We start from the raw sequence: 21,450 nt of genomic DNA on the forward strand, positions 1-21,450 counted from the left end.
GGGCTGGTTTCCCAGGCCCGGGAGGTGGAGCTGGCCTGGCTGGGCTGCCTTTGAACTTGCCCGTTGGCAACGAGGCCCGTGTTGTGTGATCTCCAAGGGCTTGGGATTTCCTGTCGCTTAGATACCGAGTTTCACAGGCGGCATCACAACAGCTGACAACAATATCACAGGAACAGGGTAAGTCGTCCTCTCTTGAAGCAAGCAGATCGGCAGTTGTTTTAAATTGCTGTTTCAGTTTTAGAATTTGTGGGCCAGCAAATATCAAATGAGAGTTTTCCATGCAGTTCAAAGATTTATCTCCAAACACTGGCAGAGAAATTCAATCAGAGAAGAGTCTTGGAAGAATGGGTTTGCCAAAAAAGCATGAGGCCAGGCAATTTCTTAAAAATAAATAAATAAATACTTGTTTTCTTGTTGATTCTCTGTGTACAGTAGAATTTACAAGTCCGGATTGGGAACTGCAGGCTCCATTTAATTTAAAGCAGCCTGTTATTCGGAAGTAGAGCTATTGAAGCTCTACCGCAATCTAGGAATTTCAGCCATCTGGTGAGGCTGCAAGGAAACCTTTAAGGCTTACACCACTCTTGGGTTAGACAGGCGCTCCAAACGGGCTGCAATCCTTAGTAAGTGCCACGTATTGTGGAAGTTTTGCTGACAGCTGTGACCCCGAGGAAAGCCCCTCTGAATCCTTTCTTGGCCACTCTGGTTCAAAAGTGATTGCACAGAAGAAAGGAAAAATTTGCCAGCTCCCAGAGACAGTTTTCCAGAGTTTAGGATTTTGACAGTTCACCTGTGACTTTGAGGGGAAGTACCTGCTGTGTGCTGGGTTAGTGATGCTAGCATTTAAACTAACACTAAGTCTACAAAGGAGAATTTCCCAATATTTTATTGCCTAATTCAGAAATCTTGACTTTTTTGACCCCAGCCATAGAGCTCCTGGCACACATCCATTCCTCCTGGTGGTTGCCTGTTAATCTACATCTGCACAAACTCACTAAGCAGCGTTAGGGCAGGAGTTAGACTAATTCTTACTCTCTTTGTCCATCTTATTAATTTTGATTAAAAAGTGAGCAATTAAAAGATCAAAGCAGATTTCAGATGAAGTGAGGCGTTTGTAAAAAGTTTTTCTAATACTTCTAAAACACTCTCTCCTCAGTAAAGTCGCGGCAAGCCTGGCCAGAACATGACCCAAGAATGCCTTCACCCACCTCTTTTTTCCTCTGAATTTTAGGGCGAAGGGAGGAACCCGGCCCAGACAACCACACCCACACCCACACGTGTGTTGTTCAGGTGGGTTACTGAGACAAACGCAAAGCCATCGCTTCCCTCTGATCTTGCTGGAGGTCCCTGGAGTTGCACATGATTAATGAGCAGTCAAAAAGCCTGAAGCGCTTGTAACGGGAGCCTTCTAATGGAGAAGTGTGTTCTAAACAAATCTACATTCTTTTACAAACAATCATTTATCAAAACAGCGATTTGACTCCTCACAATTAAATGTGGAGAGTTTGGATCGGCTGGGGATAAGCCGACCGGAACCTCGGCTCTCCCAAAACAGCCACCAGCTTATCCCTGCTTGTTTCCTGGCCTCTTCTCGGGGGGGGGGGGGGGGGGGGGGCGGCTGCTTCTTGAAAGCTGTCCTGCCCTCGGACCCCTTGAGGGACCCGCCTGTCCAGAGGAGCCACGCGGAAGGCCAAGCGTGAGGCACCCTGGCATTGAATGGGGGGGGACAGCTGTCAGGAGAGCAAGCAAGGAGGGGCTGTACAGGGAGTCCCTGCCTTAAGATGGCAATGGGGATCGCTAAGCAATGCAGTCGTAAAGCAGGACGTCACACAACCGCATCGCTTAGCAAAAGAAATCCCGGCAGTCATGGTGGCCATTGTCACCCCAAGCCACGTGGGTCATCATGCGGGAAGCTGGGGGAGTCCCAGGTAAGAAGCGTGGGGGGGGGCGTGGGGGGGAGGTGTTAGGATTAGGGCAGCCCTCCCCCCCCAAAGCATTCTCCACCTGACTGCTTCGTCAGGGCTGGGCAGACTGGTCCAGGGGAGCTCTGACCAAAGCAGGCAGAGGAGATAAATGTCCTAAAATAGGTGATGTGTTGTGAGGCGGCTGTGATGCCTGTCAGCAGTGGCCAACGACCTCACAAATGCACCCTTCTGGTGGCCTCCCCAGGCGCAAATGCCCAGGGCAGGCTGGGGGAACCTGGAGGGCCAGGTGAGTGACGCTGCCGCTGGGGGGTGGAGGAATCAGCCAGAAGCAGTGAGAGGGTCCTGCCCTCCTCGGCCTCAGGCAGCAGAGCCTCTGGGGGGGGGGAGGGAGGGTAGCCACGCTTGCTTTATGTTTGCTGTTATCCTAATATTTAGCGGTCTCCAACTCTCCAAGCCTGGCAATCCGCCTCAAGTAACAAGGCTACGCAGGCTAAGGGCAAGGTGTATCCTGGTTTGTGGGACCGTAAAATCTGGTAGAAGTTTAACTTGTCCTTCGCCAGAGATCAGGCTGGGGACTTTGGGCCGCCTGAGGAGGAAAACCTGGCCTTCCGCTCCTGGCGCAGGCCGAGCCGTCTCCCTCTCTCCCTCTCCCTCTCCCTCTCCCTCCCCAGGACTGGGAGCTGGGTGGGAGGGAACGCTCTCGGCAAAGGGACCTCAGCTGGGCTAGGGACGCCGGGCGTAGGCAGAAGGCGCCAATGGCACTTTGATAATGTTTTAAGAAAATAGCATAATTTGTGATGATGTCACTAGGATTCACGTCTCAACTTGAAGTAAACCTTATTTTGACACAGCAAAACTGTCGCATAAACACTGAAATAGATCTAGTATATTTCTAAAAAAGGACCCTTGAAAGCCTTACAAGCTTCTATCTCTGCTCCCCAAGTGGCAGATCCATAATCGGTGATACAGGATTCCCTTCCCCTATAAATCCTTTAATTAGAGATGTACCTCCTTACTTTGCTACAGGGAGCAAAAATCAGCCCCGAATTGCTGTACGTGAGGAATGTAAAATAAACCATGGTTGACACCTACGTGAGCCAGTATTTTTCCTTTCTGTTGAAAATGTACATGCTCCCACTGAATTTGTCTAATGAAAGGANGAGGGACCCGCCTGTCCAGAGGAGCCACGCGGAAGGCCAAGCGTGAGGCACCCTGGCATTGAATGGGTAAAGGCGGAGAGCAGCCGGGGGGGGGACAGCTGTCAGGAGAGCAAGCGAGGAGGGGCTGTACAGGGAGTCCCTGCCTTAAGATGGCAATGGGGATCGCTAAGCAATGCAGTCGTAAAGCAGGACGTCACACGACCGCATCGCTTAGCAAAAGAAATCCCGGCAGTCATGGTGGCCATTGTCACCCCAAGCCGCATGGGTCATCATGTGGGAAGCTGGGGGAGTCCCAGGTAAGAAGCGTGGGGGGTCGTGTTAGGATTAGGGCAGCCCTCCCCCCCCAAAGCATTCTCCGCCTGACTGCTTCGTCAGGGATGGGCAGACTGGTCCAGGGGAGCTCTGACCAAAGCAGGCAGAGGAGATAAATGCCCTAAAATAGGTGATGTGTTGTGAGGTGGCTGTGATGCCTGTCAGCAGTGGCCAACGACCTCACAAATGCACCCTTCTGGTGGCCTCCCCAGGCGCAAATGCCCAGGGCAGGCTGGGGGACCCTGGAGGGCCAGGTGAGTGACGCTGCCGCTGGGGGGGGAGGAATCAGCCAGAAGCAGTGAGAGGGTCCCGCCCTCCTCGGCCTCAGGCAGCAGAGCCTCTGGGGGGGGAGGGTAGCCACGCTTGCTTTATGTTTGCTGTTATCCTAATATTTAGCGGTCTCCAACTCTCCAAGCCTGGCAATCCGCCTCAAGTAACAAGGCTACGCAGGCTAAGGGCAAGATGTATCCTGGTTTGTGGGACCGTAAAATCTGATAGAAGTTTAACTTGTCCTTCGCCAGAGATCAGGCTGGGGACTTTGGGCCGCCTGAGGAGGAAAACCTGGCCTTCCGCTCCTGGAGCAGGCCGAGCCGTCTCCCTCTCTCCCTCTCCCTCTCCCTCTCCCTCTCCCTCCCCAGGACTGGGAGCTGGGTGGGAGGGAACGCTCTCGGCAAAGGGACCTCAGCTGGGCTAGGGACGCCGGGCGTAGGCAGAAGGCGCCAATGGCAAACCACTTTGATAATGTTTTAAGAAAATAGCATAATTTGTGATGATGTCACTAGGATTCAAGTCTCAACTTGAAGTAAACCTTATTTTGACACAGCAAAACTGTCGCATAAACACTGAAATAGATCTAGTATATTTCTAAAAAAGGACCCTTGGAAGCCTTACAAGCTTCTATCTCTGCTCCCCAAGTGGCAGATCCATAATCAGTGATACAGGATTCCCTTCCCCTATAAATCCTTTAATTAGAGATGTACCTCCTTACTTTGCTACAGGGAGCAAAAATCAGCCCCGAATTGCTGTACGTGAGGAATGTAAAATAAACCATGGTTGACACCTACGTGAGCCAGTATTTTTCCTTTCTGTTGAAAATGTACATGCTCCCACTGAATTTGTCTAATGAAAGGANGTGATACAGGATTCCCTTCCCCTATAAATCCTTTAATTAGAGATGTACCTCCTTACTTTGCTACAGGGAGCAAAAATCAGCCCCGAATTGCTGTACGTGAGGAATGTAAAATAAACCATGGTTGACACCTACGTGAGCCAGTATTTTTCCTTTCTGTTGAAAATGTACATGCTCCCACTGAATTTGTCTAATGAAAGGAGCATATAATGCTTTCCTCAAATGTTTGTTATAAACATACTGGCTAGCTCCTTTTGGCTACAATAAAAAAATCCTTTTACTGGCTGGCTATAATCCATGGGTTTGTGGCAGTTCTACTTGCTGCTTTAACCACAGAGATGAAACATGAAAACATCTGATATTAAAGTATGCCAGAGGATTGTCTATCATGTGTAAATTAGTGTCACTGAAAAGTAATTATTTGAATATGACTTTAATTCATATATTCTTAGGTACAAATTGCCTTCCTTTGCTTTAGCCAGTGAATGAGCCATGGATGGCCTTATAAACTATAAATCTTACTCCCTGAGCTGGTACAGCAGTTGTAATTCCAAGCCAATTACAGGTCCAAACTACACCAGTTCCAAACAACAACAGTTGAAACCGCAGGCTGTGCTGGTAGCTGTACAACTTTTGTTTCATTTAAGACCCCTTAGAATAAAAGAATATTATTCTACTTCTATAACAGGCTTTGAAATGATAAACACTTTCCAATTAAGATCACTGCAGCAACTCTTTGAAATACTAATCCATGCATAATATAATATTTTCAAAGTGTTCGTGAACCTACTAGTAAGATAGATTTGAAAGTCACTTTATAGATGATATTTGCTTCCCTAAGCTTGCCTAGCTGTGAGGAAAACAATGTACACATTTGTACAGATATCAGTTAGGACACGTAGAGATGACAGAGCACATATTTACAGAAAAAGTATTACCATGAGAAGCAAAGTATTACCAGTTATCAAGATCTTGATGCCCAACCCATTTTAGCAGCTCCCTCCCACCTCAAACAGGTGGAGGGAACAGGAGCCTTTCTGCTCTCCGTCTCCCCAGCGTCCCTCTGCAACCGGCCTCAGCAGCCCTGCAGGCTGGGCAGGCGGGCTCTGGAGGAAGGGCCCCCTCTCCTGGTTAACTCTGCTGCCCGTCTCTTTGCAGGCTTCTAAGGTCCAGCCTCGAGCGCCACCTGCACACGTCACCGGGACACCTTTCCATGCCCTCTGAGGGGCCCCGTTTCCAGCCAGAGAGATGGCCAAGGGAGGAGCCAAACCCCCCAAGGGGAAGAAGGTCACCTTGAAGGTGGCCAAGACCTGTATCAAGATCACCTTTGATGGGAAGCGCCGTCTTGACCTGAGCAAGATGGGCATCACAACCTTCCCCAGGTGCATCCTGAAGCTGGAGGACATTGACGAGCTGGACCTGAGCAGAAACATGATTAAGAAAATCCCGGAGGCAATCGATAAATTCCAGAACCTGCGCTGGCTGGACCTGCACAGCAACCAGATTGACAAGCTGCCGGAAACCATCGGGAACCTGCAGAACCTCATCTTCCTCAACCTCTCCAACAACAGGCTGACGGCCCGCAGCTTGCCCATGGAGCTGAACCAGCTCAAGAGCCTGCGAAACCTGAACCTGGGCCTCAACCACATTGACAACCTCCCGACCACCCTGGGGGCTTTAAAGGAGCTGCAGGAGGTTGGGGTCTTCGACAACCTGCTGACCCTTATCCCGAACAGCGTCGCAAAGCTCCCCAAGCTGAAGAAGCTCAACGCCAAGAGGAACCCCTTTCCTGGACCCACCGAAGAGGAAATCTTTATTGATAACATCAAGCGCCTGGAGACGCTCTACTTGGTAGAAGAGAAGGACCTTTGCCCCCCGTGCCTGAGGAAATGCCAGGATGAGAGGGACAAGCTCAACAAGCTGAAGAACACGGTGCCCGCCCCCCTCAGAAAGCCCAATTTCTCAAGCCTCATGACCCCCAACTCCCTGGCAAAGGAGAATCAAGCCGAGTGGAGGTGAAGAGGCCGCCAGGCCCATCCCCACCCGAGCCACTCAGCGCAGGGCAGAGGTGGGCGGCCCGACAGAGCGACTGTGCGTCCCTTCCTGAGGAACGATCCCAACCAATAAAACAGCCCTGGGTCACATGGGACTTCTATGATGCTCGCAGACCTGTGTCAATCCAGCCCACATTCCCATAGGAAGAGATCAGGATCTAAAATCTTTTCATCCCCAGCTTCTCTCCCGCTTGCCCCTGGAAGCAGGCCTCAGGGCCTTCCGATAGGGGCCACCGCGGCAAAGGCCTCCCCTCCCCTCTTCTGATCCAACAGAGGTGGGCTGGGCCTTTGGCCCCCAGACACAAGAGGGGCGCCCCAAGGCAGCCCAGGGCTAGAGGCATGCTCTCCCTTCGTTCTCAGAGACATTCCCAAGGTGACCGGCTGCCGGAGGGCAGGATGCTACCACCAAAAGGAAGGGGGGGGGGGCTTTGCCTTTTAGAACCAGGCAAGTTTCCCTTTCCAGTTCAAAACTTGGATTTTGGGAAGAAGAGCCAAGGGTTGTCCCCTGTGTCCTTAACCCCTCCATGACTAACAATACTTAGGAGCTTGAGGTCCTGAATTAGCAAAATCACAGAGGGGTGAAATCCATTCCTCTGATGATTCCTGCTCCTGGCTAAATCCAGTCAGGGCCCAAGGATCATTAGAGAGCAGCCAGGCTGCCTGCTCCAGCATGTCTCTCTCTTGCCAACAGATCACCCAGGTTGCACCTCAACACAGCGAACAACCATTGCAATTCTTTTGGCTCCTTTCAAAATTCTTTAGCTATTTGGCCTAAGAAAAAAATCCCTAACTGCATTTTGAATTTTACAGTATTTTGGTAGCCCTTTGATTGTGAACCTTTAACATCATATCAACCGTTGAAATGTTCCTGGGTGTGGGCCTGTTCCTCTTCTTGCCTCGCTTGCAAGAGTTAATGCTGGCAACTTTGGTAATTGCATACAGAAATTACTATTTTAAATTGTCCTATTTTATGCCTCAGCTCAACCCATAATGGAGTTTTGCAGTTTCTCTGTATCTTAAGAGTGTCAGATGAATTAGTACATTGAGAATTTCCAAATGAGTTGCTTCTCTAGCGTTTAAACACAACATGGGCCAGGACACAAAGCCTTCAGAAAATTCAAAGGACGCATCATTGCAAGCAGAAGGAAAGAGGTTTACATCCTGGGGCCACAGACAGCATTTGGGTTATGAAGGTGGATAAGCGATGCCTCGATCATTTGCAATCCGGAGTCACAAGACTCTGCCGTGCATGCAGAAGGGGACTCTGCAACTCAGGTTATGGAGATATGTTGCACATTTGTTATGTTACCAGTTGTGAGGGTCTTTGGATTACGCTGCCACTATCACATACTGGGCGGCCCCTACTGTCAGTCCCCCTAGGTACACCAGACCAGGAAAACAACTCCACAAGAAGGCTAAAACTACATTAGGAGGTTGGCCATAATAACAGAATATGGAAAACCTGGTTGTGCTGTTCTTCCTCTTTCTCCTCCTTGCAGTTAAATGAATTCACGACATGTCTTTGTGGGAGCTGCTTCCAAGTGTTATCATGATGTTCAGGGCTTGAAAAAGTTTCAGCCCCCTTTGCCTCGGCTCTAGCATATTTCCATCCAGGTCATCCCTAATCTCTACTTCTGTTGAGCCATTTCACATAGACCTAGCGTCTATTGTGTACCCTCAAAACTCTTATCTGAAAGCAACAATGTGCCAGCACTCAGATGTCTAGCATTTAGTCCTTGCGTGCTATCTCATGTGCATATGAGAACTAGTCAAAAGAACATCATGGATTATCGATATGGACATGCATGACCCCGAGTCACATTTATGCAGGACATTTGACCGTCTTCTATAAAAACCAAGCCACTTCTGCACAGAGCGTGTCCCTACAGAGCGTTCCCTACAGAGCGTGTCCCTACAGAATTTCCTCTCAAAGGAGCAGCCAAGGAGTTCCAAAGCACATGAGGCACTCCTTCCTCACATACCAGGGATGCTGCTTTTGACATGAGGTTTCTGGGCCATAAGAAAATGCTGGGCATAGGCAAAAATTGGAATGTAATAATCATAAGTCATTCAAGGAGCAATGAACTTCTGTGCTATGATGAACATATAGCTTCTCAAAACCATTTTAAGAGGCAAACATAAATTAAATCTACAGCCAATAATTTTGCAAATTTGTCTGCTAACTAGTGCAAATACAGGGATCACATTATCTCTGTACTGTCAATTTAAGATCCTAGCCCTGAAAGTCCTAAATGGCTTAGGGTCTCGTGTTTTAAACCTAGCTAGTTGTTAAGATTGGCAGGAAGGGCTCTTCAGAAGCCCACCTCTCCAGCCCGGTCTTTTCCTGGGCTTCTCCAAGGCTTTTCCTCCCCTGCCTCCTCCAAGCCTCTCACCTTTGGCTGGGAAATGGTTTCAGTATTAATATAATGCTTCTACTTTTTAACATGCATCCTACTTTCTACATTCCGTTAAGTGTTTTGAGTTGGAAAGCAAATGCAGACTATGTACCTGATAGATTAGATTAGATTAGATTAGATGAAAGGGGAGGGAAGGGAAGGGAAGGGAAGGGAAAAAGAAGGGAGGGGAGGGGAGGGGAGGGGAAGGGAAGAGAAAAAAACCCTGAAGTGAACCATACACTTTGAATCCAAAAAATGCTTCTAGAGACATCTACGAAAGCCCAGGTTTCTAAGAATAAAACAAAACAGCATGAATCAGCTGTTCTTGAGAGCTAAATCCAGAGGCTTCCCGGTCAGAGGCACACAAAATAGCTGAAATTAAGGCAGAGCCTGAAGCGCAAATGACGCCTGGCCTTACAGGATTTAGAAGAGGGATGTAGTAAATGATCCTGAAGTATCTGCGTCCATCAAAGGCTGATTTAAGAAATGAACAAAACTGTAAATGTGGTAATTCTGTTCACTGGATTTTCTTCTTGGAATACCCATATATTTCTGTTACTGTAATACTTTTAGCACTTACTAAAAAAATAAAAATAAAAAAGAAGAAATGTAATCAGCTCCAACAGAAACTGTTAATGTTCTCTGCCTTCTGCAGGACTGCTATACGAGCCTCTAAAAGTCAATACGGCAGAAATCTTCTTTGTTTGGAAAGAAATATCTTTTGCTTCCTTCTTTAAACACTTTCATGTGCTCCGTGCTCATTCTGTTCCTCCGTTAACTGGAAATCCCTCCATTTGTTATTTAAGTGTTATGTTAATATGTCCAAATAATAAATGAGCGTGGAAGAACAAGATCTGAAGGACCGTTAAACTCTGACGTCATACGAGCCTCTGAGAATGCAAATCCATTTACTTTATACCTGAATGTGTACAGGTAGTCCTCAACTTACGACTGTTTATTTAAAAATGGTTTAGAGTTACAGCGGCCTGGGAAAAAGTGACTTTCCTGTCCTCAAAGTTATAACTGTTGCTCTACCCCCACCCCACCCCCGGCGCCCCGTGATCGCCATTCAGGCAGGTGGCAACTGGCTCACATTTACGACGGTTGTGTCTTGCAGTCACCTGATCACCACTTGTGACCTTTCAGCTGGCTTCCAACAAGCAAAGTCAATTGGGGAAGCCAGATTCACTTAATGACCATGTGATTCACTTAACAACTGCAGTAAAAATGACTGCCAGAGAAAGAACCATCTGTCCCCCAAAGCTGAAATTCAGTGTTTCTGAGGCAAATGTCAGGGAAGGGCTAATACAAAAGACTACAACATTTAATTGGTTCTATATTAGGATATGCAAAAATACCTTATATTAGTAGACTCATCTGTGGTGCCTTTTGACTTCATTGAACAAAATCTGAGGGGAAAAAATAGCATTATTCCTCTGGAAGGTGAGAGCCTTAGACAATTTATTCTGAAAACTCCTGCATATTTATGATGGACATACAGCAATTACCACCCACCGACAGGATTGAAACGACTTTCTTTGGGGATCCTATTTCTAAAAAGAGCACACAAATACGCAGCCACACCTGCGCAAAAGCAAACAAGACGGGGAAAGCCTGCAGCAGGGGTCCTCCTTCATCCGCCGCATCTGGGAGTTGTCTACCTCTCATGCTTCTCACGGGGCACCCGGGGGCCTCCCTGGGGCTGCTTGCCTGGGAGACCCTCCAAAGCTGCCTAAGGGTCCTCTCTGGGTCATGTGACCAGGAGAGACCTGGGGGGCAATTGCCAGCATCCTCAGCCTCTCCCAACAGGCCCCTCTCTTGCTTGGCCAGGGATGCACGGAGGGGGGAGGGGTCTTTTCTTCAAGAGTTATTTATTTCTTAGGTCCACTTGATTTTTCATATGGTTTTCTCATGGTTGTTTTATCATCGCTCTAACAGGGTCAGAAAGAACAATTCATCCAGCCTGCCTGGATTTTGCCTGCCAAAGGCAGGAAGCCAAGTTCTCACGCTCATTCCCACCTGACTAAGGCCAGAATGTGTTTGGGCTTAGCGATTGTCTGTTTTAATATTCTGCAGATACAAGAGAAACGCAGGTTTACAAAGAAGGTCTTGGAAATCTACCTGTTATATTAATATAATTGGAACAAATAGATGACTCTGTGGGCCTCTGTAGAATGTTTGATAATGATGTGAAAACGTGCAAATGCTGGCGACACGGCGACACGTAACGTATGGTCTGTTGCACAGAACACATGTTCCTCAAACAGCGCAAATAGCGAGGCATACTGTATGTGGAAAAGTAAGATTTCTAATGAACTCTTGAAGAAAACACTGTGGGGCCAGGCAGAAAGCAAAGCTTCTTCACAGCTGCTGCAAAAGGTACCTTGTCAAGACCTTCTTCCTGTCGCTGTTGTGGAATACAAGGAACATGGAATAGCCGTTGTTTAAGAAGACCTCCAGTGCGATCTCCTGTGAAGACAAACCAAATGGGGCGTGATCTGCTGGCAAGGGAAAGGGAAAAAGGCTTCTTTCTCTAAGCAATTTCAGCCGCAATCATCTAGCCAACAGGACTGGATCCAGGGACCTTGGGATCTCCATGCTGCTATCCCTAGAGTTCATGGTCAGGGATGCAGATCAGACAGCTACAGAGAGCTTGGCCTCCAGACATCTTCAAAAACTGCCACTGAACTTTACATTTAAGGATACGGCTAGAGAGTACATATATGAATGACTTAGAGAATTGTTTCCTGGACTTAGCCACTGGTTTTTGGAGCACGGCCTCTGGCAGGCCCCGCCGAAAGGCTAATGGGTTCAAGGTTCAGAACTACCAACCCAGAACCCTGCTCCGGGTCCACAGCACCACCCGCTCGGGCAGTCGGTCAATTATCCTGAAGCTGAAAACCTTATGAGGTCTCCAAGAGCTCTGCTGGAAGAACAGAGGTTTTTGTTCAGCTCGCTCATCTATGCAATTCCAGTTCTGCTATTGCTTAAAGCATCTCACTGACAGGAAGACTCAAGCTTGGAAGAAATGTCAAAATCAGAAACCACTTCCTTTAACCTGGCAAAACCCAGGCAGGATACAAATTTTGCTTTTTTTAAAAAAAAAAGATACTTGGTTAACTTCACTGGTTTATTGTTGCTATTATTCTTGCTCAGTCCCTGATCAAGTTGAGGATTTAGAGCACATTCAAGTCAAATGCAGATATGGAATTCATTCAAATATTTTCAGAATCATCCTGGCCTTTTCTGCCATCCAGTGAAGCATTTAACAGTTTGGGCATTTATATAATGGTTGATGGTTTCTTTCACTCTAACCTGCTGAGCATCCATCCAAGACCTTGTTTGTCTTCCTTAGGCGTCCTCTCCTCGAAGGAAAGCCTAGGTGCACAGCCAGCTGGTTCTTACCTGCAGAAGGAAACGCATCGGCCGGATCTCCCGAATGTCACCGTAGGAATGGCAGGAACACGTGGGCTCCACAGCCACGGCCTCCGTTGCGTGGCACAAGTTGTAAATGAATGGCTCACTGATGCTAGAAACAAACATAGGAAGTGTGCATTAAACAACCACTGCATCATTCATTGGACTCCGCTAGTGGCAAGCAAGGCGGTTGTCCTCTTCTGCCTTGCCCTAAAACCTGCAGATGACAACTTGTTCCAGGCCCCTCAATGTGAGTCAGAAAATAAGACCAGCTACTGCCCTGTAAACAGGAAGCCATTTGGCTCCTTTTGTCAGCACCTTCTTTGCTCACCTAAAGAAGAGCCCTTTCCCCCCCCCCCGAAGCCTCAGCCAGCCCGGCCCCCTTGGGACCATGGAGTCTTGAGACACGCCGGGGTGGGCAGGGGATCTGGATGGAGGGCAGCATCTCCTTTCCCTCTCTGGATGTAAAGCCATCTCTCCGGGAAACATGGGAGCAAGGTGAGAGACAGGGCAGGTGTTGACCAGCAAGAGCCCGGTTAACCCCAGGTGCCCCTCAGGTAGGGAGCCACTCACCAGGACAAGCAGTGGCGCGTGCAATAAACGTCCCCCAGGTGGGACAGAGTAAAATGCTTGCAGAGGTAGAAATGGTCCCGGCCAAAGAGAACCGCCCCTTCCAACGCTACGTGTCCGTCAACCATCACCACGGACAGCCGGCAGGTGATCTTAAACAGGGAAGATGGCAATGCACGTAAACTGCGTGGCCCTGCTAACTTTTTCTGCCCTGCTAATATTTTACAAATAAAAAATTAAGAATCATTGACTGAGCAATACTCGCTTCTAAATGCCCTTCCGTCCATAATGTAGACTTATTCATACTAAAATAATTGTTAGTCAATGGAGAAATTAATTAATCCTAACCATAAAAAGCTGCAAAAAGGAGCCGTAGTAGTGAGTGGGTGAAATAGCCCTGCTTTTCTGATGAAGAGTTTGCCTCCTGACTGGAAAGGGGGGTGCCTCCCTCCCCCCCCCCCCCCGCTTTGGCCCTGCCCGTTCATTTTGCAGCAGGAGAGGAAGAACGTGGAAGCGGCTGAAATTTGGGGAGAGCCCCGGTCAGCCCTTCCCAAGTGCTCCAGACTTGTTGTGATTGTACCTTTTCATCTTGTACTAATTCCTGGAGGACGATTGTCCTTTCCACACAGACTTCCAAGAACTCCTCCGAATGGAGATGTTCATGCAGGGCAGGAAAAAATGTCAGCTGATCCCGACCTGCTTCTGCTTCTCTGCTCAGGGCTGGTCGTTCACCTGCGTCAAAATAAAAGGCAGAAACTGTGCAGCACCTTAATAGCTTTTCATAGCACTGTGGAACAAGAAGATCCTTCTGTGAGACGCTCTGTTCTTTAACTGAAAATATAATCTTTGCTTTTATCACATAGCTTAGGAACGCGATATGAAAATATATTTTTTTTTAAAAAGCGTGTGCTGCCTGCTCTTACAAAGCACGTCAGCAGGCGGGAAGGGTTAGGGTTGGAAATATCGGCTTTAGCAAAGGCTGCCAGGCCTCTGTGTGGTCCTTGCGGTCAGGCCGGCATCTTCTGTGCCCTCACGGCATCTCATCTGGGAAGATTACCTTGATCTGCCACAAGAGCTGGAGGGGAGGCCGCCTTCCGTGTCTGGGGAGCCTGGAAAGAGGAAAGGTTTGAGCTGCAGGGAAGGCCCAGAAGACGGAGCCAGGCCGCTTCTGCACAGGGAACGACTCCTGGAGGTGCCTAGAACCAGAAGCACCAGCAGTAGCACTTACTGTAGACCTATGCACCGCTTTCACAGCCCTTTCTGCAGCCCTCTCTCTAAGCCGCTTAGAGAGTCAGCCTATCGCCCCTCCCCCTCCAACAATCTGGGTCCTCATTTACCCAGCTGGTGAATGGATGGAAGGCTGAGTCGACCGTGGTGGCGCAGTGGTTAGGCTCCTTCTGCTGACTGCCGTCTGCCAGCAGTTCGGCAGTTCGATTCTCACCAGCCCAAGGTTGACTCAGCCTTCCATGCTTCCGAGATGGGTAAAATGAGGACCCAGGTTGTTGAGGGGGGCAACAGGCTGGAGAGGGCTGTATATAAATCTAAGTGCTACGGCTACGGCTATTGAGCTGGTCAGGATCGAACTCCTGGCTACGGGCAGAGTTTGCCTGCAATCCTTCACTCTAACCACTGCACCAGCCCATCAGCTTATTTCCTTCATGCAGTTGTCTAAGAGTCACCTGCCACGTCACCTCAGCCGGTGGCGGGAGGGAATCCTGTTTCCCACTCTTTTCTTGCTCGTAATCGCTCTGCATTGCCCGCTCGGCTTCACTGGCCCGTTTCCTGCCTTTCCTGGCCTGAAATCCCCCCGTGTCACCCACCCTAGGACTTTGCACGGCAAGCCAGGAACTGAAATAGCCTCTTCAGCCTTATCAACAGCTAGCAAACCTCCCAGCCTGCCAGCTCAGAAGGCTAAACTGCAGACTTTGAGCGTGTCTCTTTTATAACACAAAGCAGCCTCTTTTTTTCTTCTTTTCCTTTTCTGGCTGGCACCAGAGGCACAGCAAGGCAGAATTTAAAATGTTAAGTTTTCAGTTGCAATTAATGCAATTCAGCGATCCGTCGTTCGGGGAAGTCTCGGTTGATGAGACAACCCTGGGCAAGAGGAGACTGGAGCCCTGAAAGCAGGTTACCTTGTCTTCCAGTGGTTCCGCTGTATCGTGGGCGACTTTGAACTGGATCCTCTTCCTCATCCGAGCAGGACCTTCGTAGGCATCCAGGACCCACCTTGCGACTGGAGAAGCTACTGCAGAGCCCCACAGGCCCCCCTTCCTCAAAAGCCGATCTTCAAGCTCAGTCCAGGCTTTGGCAGACTTAGAGTGCATGCACAGCAATCTCTGTAGGAAAGAGAGAGAGAGAGAGAGAGAGAGAATCCCTAATAGCAAAGTCTTCTTCTCTGCTCCTACTCTTACCCAGCTGCTGCATCTGTGCCTTGAAAAGGAAAGCAGAATAAAAATAATAACTCAGTTAACTGCAGAAGCTCCAGGTGGTGCCCTGGGTGCCCCTCCTCCACCTATGCTCCACAAAAGGCAGGTTGGGACGAGACGAAACTCAGAATCTCCCCGGTAGCCGAGGAGGGACCTGCACACTGGCTCTGCCCCCAGAGCTCCAGCACCTCACCTATTGTGGAGTTCTTTATGCGAGAACTGATCACTTCTTTGGGACCGAGGGAGGCACACGGCTTTTGAAGGATTACCAGGACTCATAAACTACCCTTGATTTAATTTAAATTCAATCAAAATGAAATAAATTGAAGGTAGTAAAGAGGGCTGCATTTAGTACTTTGCTCTACAAAACTTCACATAGGCAGAATGGGACATCTTGTGAGTCAAATCCTCTTAGCTCACTCAGTGAGCAGTGATGAAGTACTTTTTCAGAGCAATAACTCCATCAATTCACTATATTTTAAGCAGATAAATATCAAATCCCCTGCTAGAAGTGAATTCAGGTAGTGACTACTACTACATCACTGATATACGAGCGTCACGGAGAAGTAAATGCAGATATTAATAATTTGGGGCCCCAACGCTTTGCAGGAAAATAAAATTAAAATGGTATTTTGTAACAGAGAGGGATCTGAATGGGAAGAAAGCCAAAGAAGCACAAATGAATCTGGAATAGATCACCGGATCAGTGATTGGCCGAAACCTTGAACAGAAGGATCTGCTGTTAGGAGGGAAAATGCACTGCAAAAGGTTTTGCTTCATCCCCACAGGAGTAAACATGAGTTAAGAGCTCTGTCTGAAAGTGAAGCAAAGACACTCAAAATAAAGAGAAACCCCCTGCTTGGATAATGTTTACTTAAAAAAAAAATGGAAAGAGAATAAGGATTCAAGGGAATTTGATGCATAACAACTCCATTGGATGAACATCATCATGATTTTAGAACTATGAGTTCGTTTCTCAATCTTACTATTTTCTTTCTTTCTCCATTTTTACTAGTGTAAACTTCTCAGAGTCTCCTGATGGTTGCAGTATGTGATCAATGTAATCAATCAACCAATAGAACAATCCCCTCTCTTTCCCTTGAGGCATCCAACCGTATTTTGTTTTTCCTGCCAGGGAAAAACGAGACTTTTTAGTTCCTTACCTCAACGTGATCCTTGCACAAAGCTGCATAGAGTTCTTGGCCAGTTCTCCTGCATTTTTCTAAATATGATGTAAAATCCTGATTTAAAACAAAAATTATTAATAAACTGATGTCTGTAACAAAACATTTGTGCTTCACATTTGATGAGTAAATCTTAAATGAGTTTTAAAATTGTGCTAAGAAGTCTTTAAGCGAGAATCTTGCAGTCTTTTCTGTCATGGACCAACCTTTTTAAGGTCCCCTTGATAAACTGGGAAAACCAGACATTTAACAGAGTTGGAAGGGACCTTGGAGGTCTTCTGGTCCTGCTCAAGCAGGAGACCCTCTGTTATTCCAGACAAACAGCTGCCCGCTCTCTTCTTGAAAGCCTCCGGTGGGTGATGGAGCACCCACGGCCTCTGGAGGCAGCCCCTTTCCCTGGTTGGCTGCTCAGCAGAATCCAGGAAAGAGGGAGATCCAAAGAAAGAGGCTTGCCTTGAGGAGCTAAGACTGGTAGAAGATGGGGCTGAAAAATGGCAGCAGGAGCCCAAATGCAAGATGGCAGCATTAGCCTATTAGCCCATTTCAGCAAGAATAGGATGTAAAAAAAAGCAGAAAGAATTTGCTCCACAGCAGGGTCAAACTTCAAGATCCGTGCCAGGATATAATAAAGCAACCGGCATAGTACTTTGGCTTCCAAGATTTGCAGCAGAAGGAACAAATTTTCTCCTCTTGATGAAGAAATGAAAATGCAACAATATCCTTAGTGTTATTAGTGGTACTCCATGGTCTGATCTCAGTTCTGGCCATGCAGACAGAAAAGCTCTTCCTGCATCGACAGAAATCACCCAGATTTACCAGCAAATCAGCAGTTTTAAAGAAATGTCATTTCTAGTCTGGCTGTGAACTAGTTATCAAAAAAAGACATTCGTGCTGCAGTGGGGAAAAAGTTAATATACATCATTAAAAGCAAATTCTCTGGTTGGATTGAAAGAAAAAAAAGGCTTGCCATGAGCAGTTCTGAAATGAATATCAGATTCAAAAGTCCCCCTGTGTATTTAATGGCATGCTAATTTACATTTTAATTACTTCCTAAGAAATCAAAGCATTTGTTGACAGTGGAACATAATGTCAGCTTCATAGAGCACTGTCGGTAGATGCTTAATGAATTTAATTAGATAATCAGTGGTGTTATCTTTCTATTATGAAGATAAAGATGTTACACAAATGATTAGCAGAAATATAATTAATTATAAATTTGCTTGTTTGGTCTCTTGAAATCGAAATAATATACATGGCATTATGATAAGAGACTTGAAGAGGACCCTGACATTGTGCACTTCACAGGTTGTTAAAAGGATTGCAGGCAAAACCCACATCTGGACTGGCGACCTGCTAGCACAGCCACCGGACGTTCTGGTGAGCTCAGAACAATTGACTTCTAGCAAACATGTCTTGGAGGGCCCTGCACACATCACAGTAGCATTATATGCTTCCTTCGAAACAAAGTACACAAGGGGACACGGACACCATATTTTGGCCAAGCCAAACAGAGTAAATGAGTTGCAGGTAGATGCGAATATGGGTTGTGCTGCCTCAACTTCCTCTGATTTATCTGGGTGGGCAAAGGGAGCTTGCCTGACTATGGCATTCAGACAGCCTTGCCCTAATTACAGCCCTTGTGTTAAAAGGCAAAGGGATTGACATAAATATTAAGGCAGACACCTAAAAACATCTTTGCAGAAGAAAGGGTTAAAAGTTATGATGTCTTTGGAATTCACCCAAAAATGATTAGCTACATGTACAAGAACTTCTGCTTGGATTGTAAAAACAACTATTTCCCCTTTTCTTTTTGAGGAAATAAATACTATTTGTTTTTAAATTTGGACATTTTCCATGTTTCTGTTTGCAAGCTGGGAGAACAGCTAAGTGCTTGAGCTGTAAGAAAATGCTCGGTGTTGAGGGTTGTACTAGTGCAGTGGTTCTCAACCTTTTTAATGCCGTGACCCCAACCGGTCGTAAGTCGAGGACTAAACCGGTCGTAAGTCGAGGACTAAACCGGTTGTAAGTCGAGGACTACCCAACCGGTCATAAGTCGAGGACTTTCCCTGCCCGGGAGTGCCACGCATGCGTGGTTCCGCCCCCTGCGCCGGCCGAGGCGTAGCTGGCAAGCGGCAGAGACGGAGCAGGCCGACCACCAGCTGGCCCAGCCCAAGGGAGGTAAGGCACCTGCCGGAAAAGGGGGAAAAATGGTGGACAAAAAAAATGGTGGACAAAAAAAATGGCGGACAGCCTTGCTTGGCGACCCCCGTGAAATGGTTGATCGACCCCAAATGGGGTCCCGACCCACAGGTTGAGAACCACTGTACTAGTGAATGAAGAAACTTTACGAAAAAATTTCCTGGTGGCAAATTATTTCTACGTACTGTAGGGAGAGAGAAGTTCCGATTCTGACGTGTCGGTGGAAAGGCATTTATTCTGAGAGGAAACCCTTCAGGGAAGCTTTTGGTCCAAAGTGAGGGAAGATCTATAAAGATCAGGGCACAGTCACACAAAGAGACAGAGCCAAAAGGAAAACCTCCAGTTGAAAGCAGAAACAGAAATTTGATGCAGAAGACCAGCCTCTCCAAGGGCGAGACCGTGTCCAGCCTCCCCAGTTGGAAAGTCAGATGTGAGGCAACATCTGCTCAGCCTCAGATTCAAACCGGTTCATTCTTTGGGGTCAGATATTTTCAAAATCTTCTAATTAAAAGATCCACATGTTGATTATAATAAAGAGTTATCTCTTTTTTTAACATGATCTTATGGCTACTATGGCTGACTTCCCTCTTTATATCACAAGCAGGCATCTATCTTGGTCCCCTGAGATCTATTCCAGAAGACGCCTAACCCAGACACGGGTGGCAAAAAGGCACCAAACCTCTACTTGGGAATGTTTCTGGCAACTAGGATAGGATCAACGGTACTTGCTTAGTTGAATAAAAATGCAAGAAGACAATAAGCCTGGCCATGGATTTTGTAGCAGTGGTTCTGTATGACCACTCAGCTCCTGTAGAGGTCCTGGCCCTGGTAGGTCAGCCTCTGACCTGCCTCACCAGCCTCCTCTCCTGGCTCTCTCCATACGGGCTGAGGGCTGAGTTTGGGGAGGCAAAGCAGCACGTGACAACACCCCCCCCCAAAAAAAAACCCTTGCAGCATGCCAGGTTGATTTCCTAAAGGACCCTTTGGCCAGGACTGGTCTACAAAGGCTCTGAAACCTGGTCAGCTCTTCCTCCCGTCCTTCTCTCTGTACCTGGCTTGCTTACGGTTGCGAGCCTCCTTTAGCGAGAAGGCTGAGTGGGGAAACAGTTAAAACAATCTAGGAGGGAGCAGAAATATAAACCGCCAGCACTGTGAATTCTTCTCTTTCCAAGGTGCACAACCTCCCCCCCCCCCCCCCCCCCCCCCCCNAGGAGGGAGCAGAAATATAAACCACCAGCACTGTGAATTCTTCTCTTTCCAAGGTGCACAACCTCCCCCCCCCCCCCGAATGCACCAGAGCTGTAAAGAATACACTTCTGTCTGTCTGTGGATCTGGAAGACCCAAAGATCTCCAATCAGTCATTTAGCCCACTGTACAACTCATTTCCTTGAAAAGCAAAGAAAAATATAATTGCCTGCAGCAGAAAGAGAGCCGAGAGTTGGAGGCTCGGTGGCATGTCACACTACAGCGAAGCGTCTATCAGATCTTGAAGTGTCAGTTCCTGACATCACCGAGAGCAACACAAAATGAGTAATGTTCCCCTGTAATTCAGCCTCTCCTTTAATTACAAGCCTCTCCTTTTTAGAAAAGAAAGACAGAAGACGCAGGAACCCCAATTTCATGCACTTGTGCCTGAATAATGCGTCTACTCGTCCTTTTCCAGATGGCCTCCTTTCCTACCACAAGAACTAATGATGTGGGCACATTTAGGGAAAAACCAATAACAGTCTTTAACCTTCAACAGCAAATACAAGTTGTACAAAATGTTCCTTGGGATACATTAACAAATATCAATTACTTTGCTCACTGATGTGTAATCAGCTGTAATAATCAAAATTAATTTTAAGAAATAATTAAACAGACCCCAAGGCAAATAGTTGGTGCCAGCACTGAACAGTAACGTGTATTCCCACCACACCTGGAAGGAAGTTACTTAGCCTGAATCTCTTTCTCAGCCAACAAAAATAGCTAAAAAACTAGCCCTGAGTTTGTTCACCCACCGTTCATTGCACTTTGCGCTCCTGGGGAAAAAAGGTGCCCTGGTTATTTGGCCATTGCTTGTCATCAAATAGAGCAGGACTAGGACTTCAAGTCGGGAAGCTCAAGATATTACCTTACAACCTTTTTTTTTTTTTTTGGCACCTGAGGTTCACACAGGGATTTGGAAAGGCCAGTTTACGCCAGTTTTGTGTTATCACCTGTTTTAGGTTCCTGCTGGGAGTCAGGGTCTCATTCAAAGGGCTCGTCTTGCTTGAAGCACTGACTAGAATTTTGCTCTGGGAGTTTTTCTTTTCCGACGCTGGAACCACAGAGAGGAAAGGAAAAACACGCACAGTTAATGCTATTGTTATGTTGTGCCACTTCAGGTGCCCCGGAGCAACTATTCCTGACCGTCGATGCCAGGCCCTGCAAAGCAGCACCTCAGGGCCTTCTTCAGCGTTATTCCCCAAAGGGCCCAGAGGAGAGCCGGCCTCATAGGCCGCCAGTTGCGTTTTCCTCTGACCTGGATGCTTGTTTTTCCCAACAGCAATCTAGAGGACGCTTTCTGCCCTCTAGCAAGATCTCCACTGCATCCAGCTATGGGCTGCTCAGGACACCTCTGCCCTGTAAACAACTGGAGCCCACCTGTCGTCACTAGTTATAGCCCACCAGGTGGATTCAGAAGCTTAGATCACAA

The 21,450-nt window shown here is 47.5% G+C and overlaps 2 protein-coding genes across 2 annotated transcripts in view; one reads left to right on the plus strand and one right to left on the minus strand.

The window, feature by feature from the left end:
• The window catches only part of WDFY4 (WDFY family member 4), a 94,640-nt gene that overhangs the window by 20,305 nt on the left and 52,885 nt on the right, over positions 1-21,450 (minus strand). Inside the window, exons 39-47 of the mRNA XM_029285504.1 lie at positions 18,958-19,058; positions 16,553-16,630; positions 15,096-15,299; positions 14,021-14,072; positions 13,544-13,695; positions 12,967-13,115; positions 12,382-12,505; positions 11,360-11,445; positions 10,335-10,385 (exon numbers count right to left, since the gene is read on the minus strand). Coding sequence (XP_029141337.1) covers positions 10,335-10,385; positions 11,360-11,445; positions 12,382-12,505; positions 12,967-13,115; positions 13,544-13,695; positions 14,021-14,072; positions 15,096-15,299; positions 16,553-16,630; positions 18,958-19,058 — 997 coding nt within the window. The remainder of the gene's footprint in view (positions 1-10,334; positions 10,386-11,359; positions 11,446-12,381; positions 12,506-12,966; positions 13,116-13,543; positions 13,696-14,020; positions 14,073-15,095; positions 15,300-16,552; positions 16,631-18,957; positions 19,059-21,450) is intronic.
• LRRC18 (leucine rich repeat containing 18) lies at positions 1,275-6,681 on the plus strand. The gene is made up of 2 exons (XM_015823142.1): positions 1,275-1,290; positions 5,685-6,681. Exon 2 carries the CDS (start codon positions 5,775-5,777, stop codon positions 6,543-6,545), a length of 771 nt encoding a protein of 256 aa, XP_015678628.1. The 5' UTR covers positions 1,275-1,290; positions 5,685-5,774; the 3' UTR covers positions 6,546-6,681.

This window comes from Protobothrops mucrosquamatus, unplaced genomic scaffold, assembly GCF_001527695.2.
Source record: "Protobothrops mucrosquamatus isolate PMUCROS unplaced genomic scaffold, P.Mucros_1.0 scaffold1781, whole genome shotgun sequence".
In the NCBI taxonomy this organism is placed as follows: domain Eukaryota; kingdom Metazoa; phylum Chordata; class Lepidosauria; order Squamata; family Viperidae; genus Protobothrops; species Protobothrops mucrosquamatus.

Coding starts and splice junctions, on each gene's coding strand:
- LRRC18 (XM_015823142.1), top strand. CDS start 5,775: ATGGCCAAGGGAGGAGCCAAACCCCCCAAGGGGAAGAAGGTCACCTTG.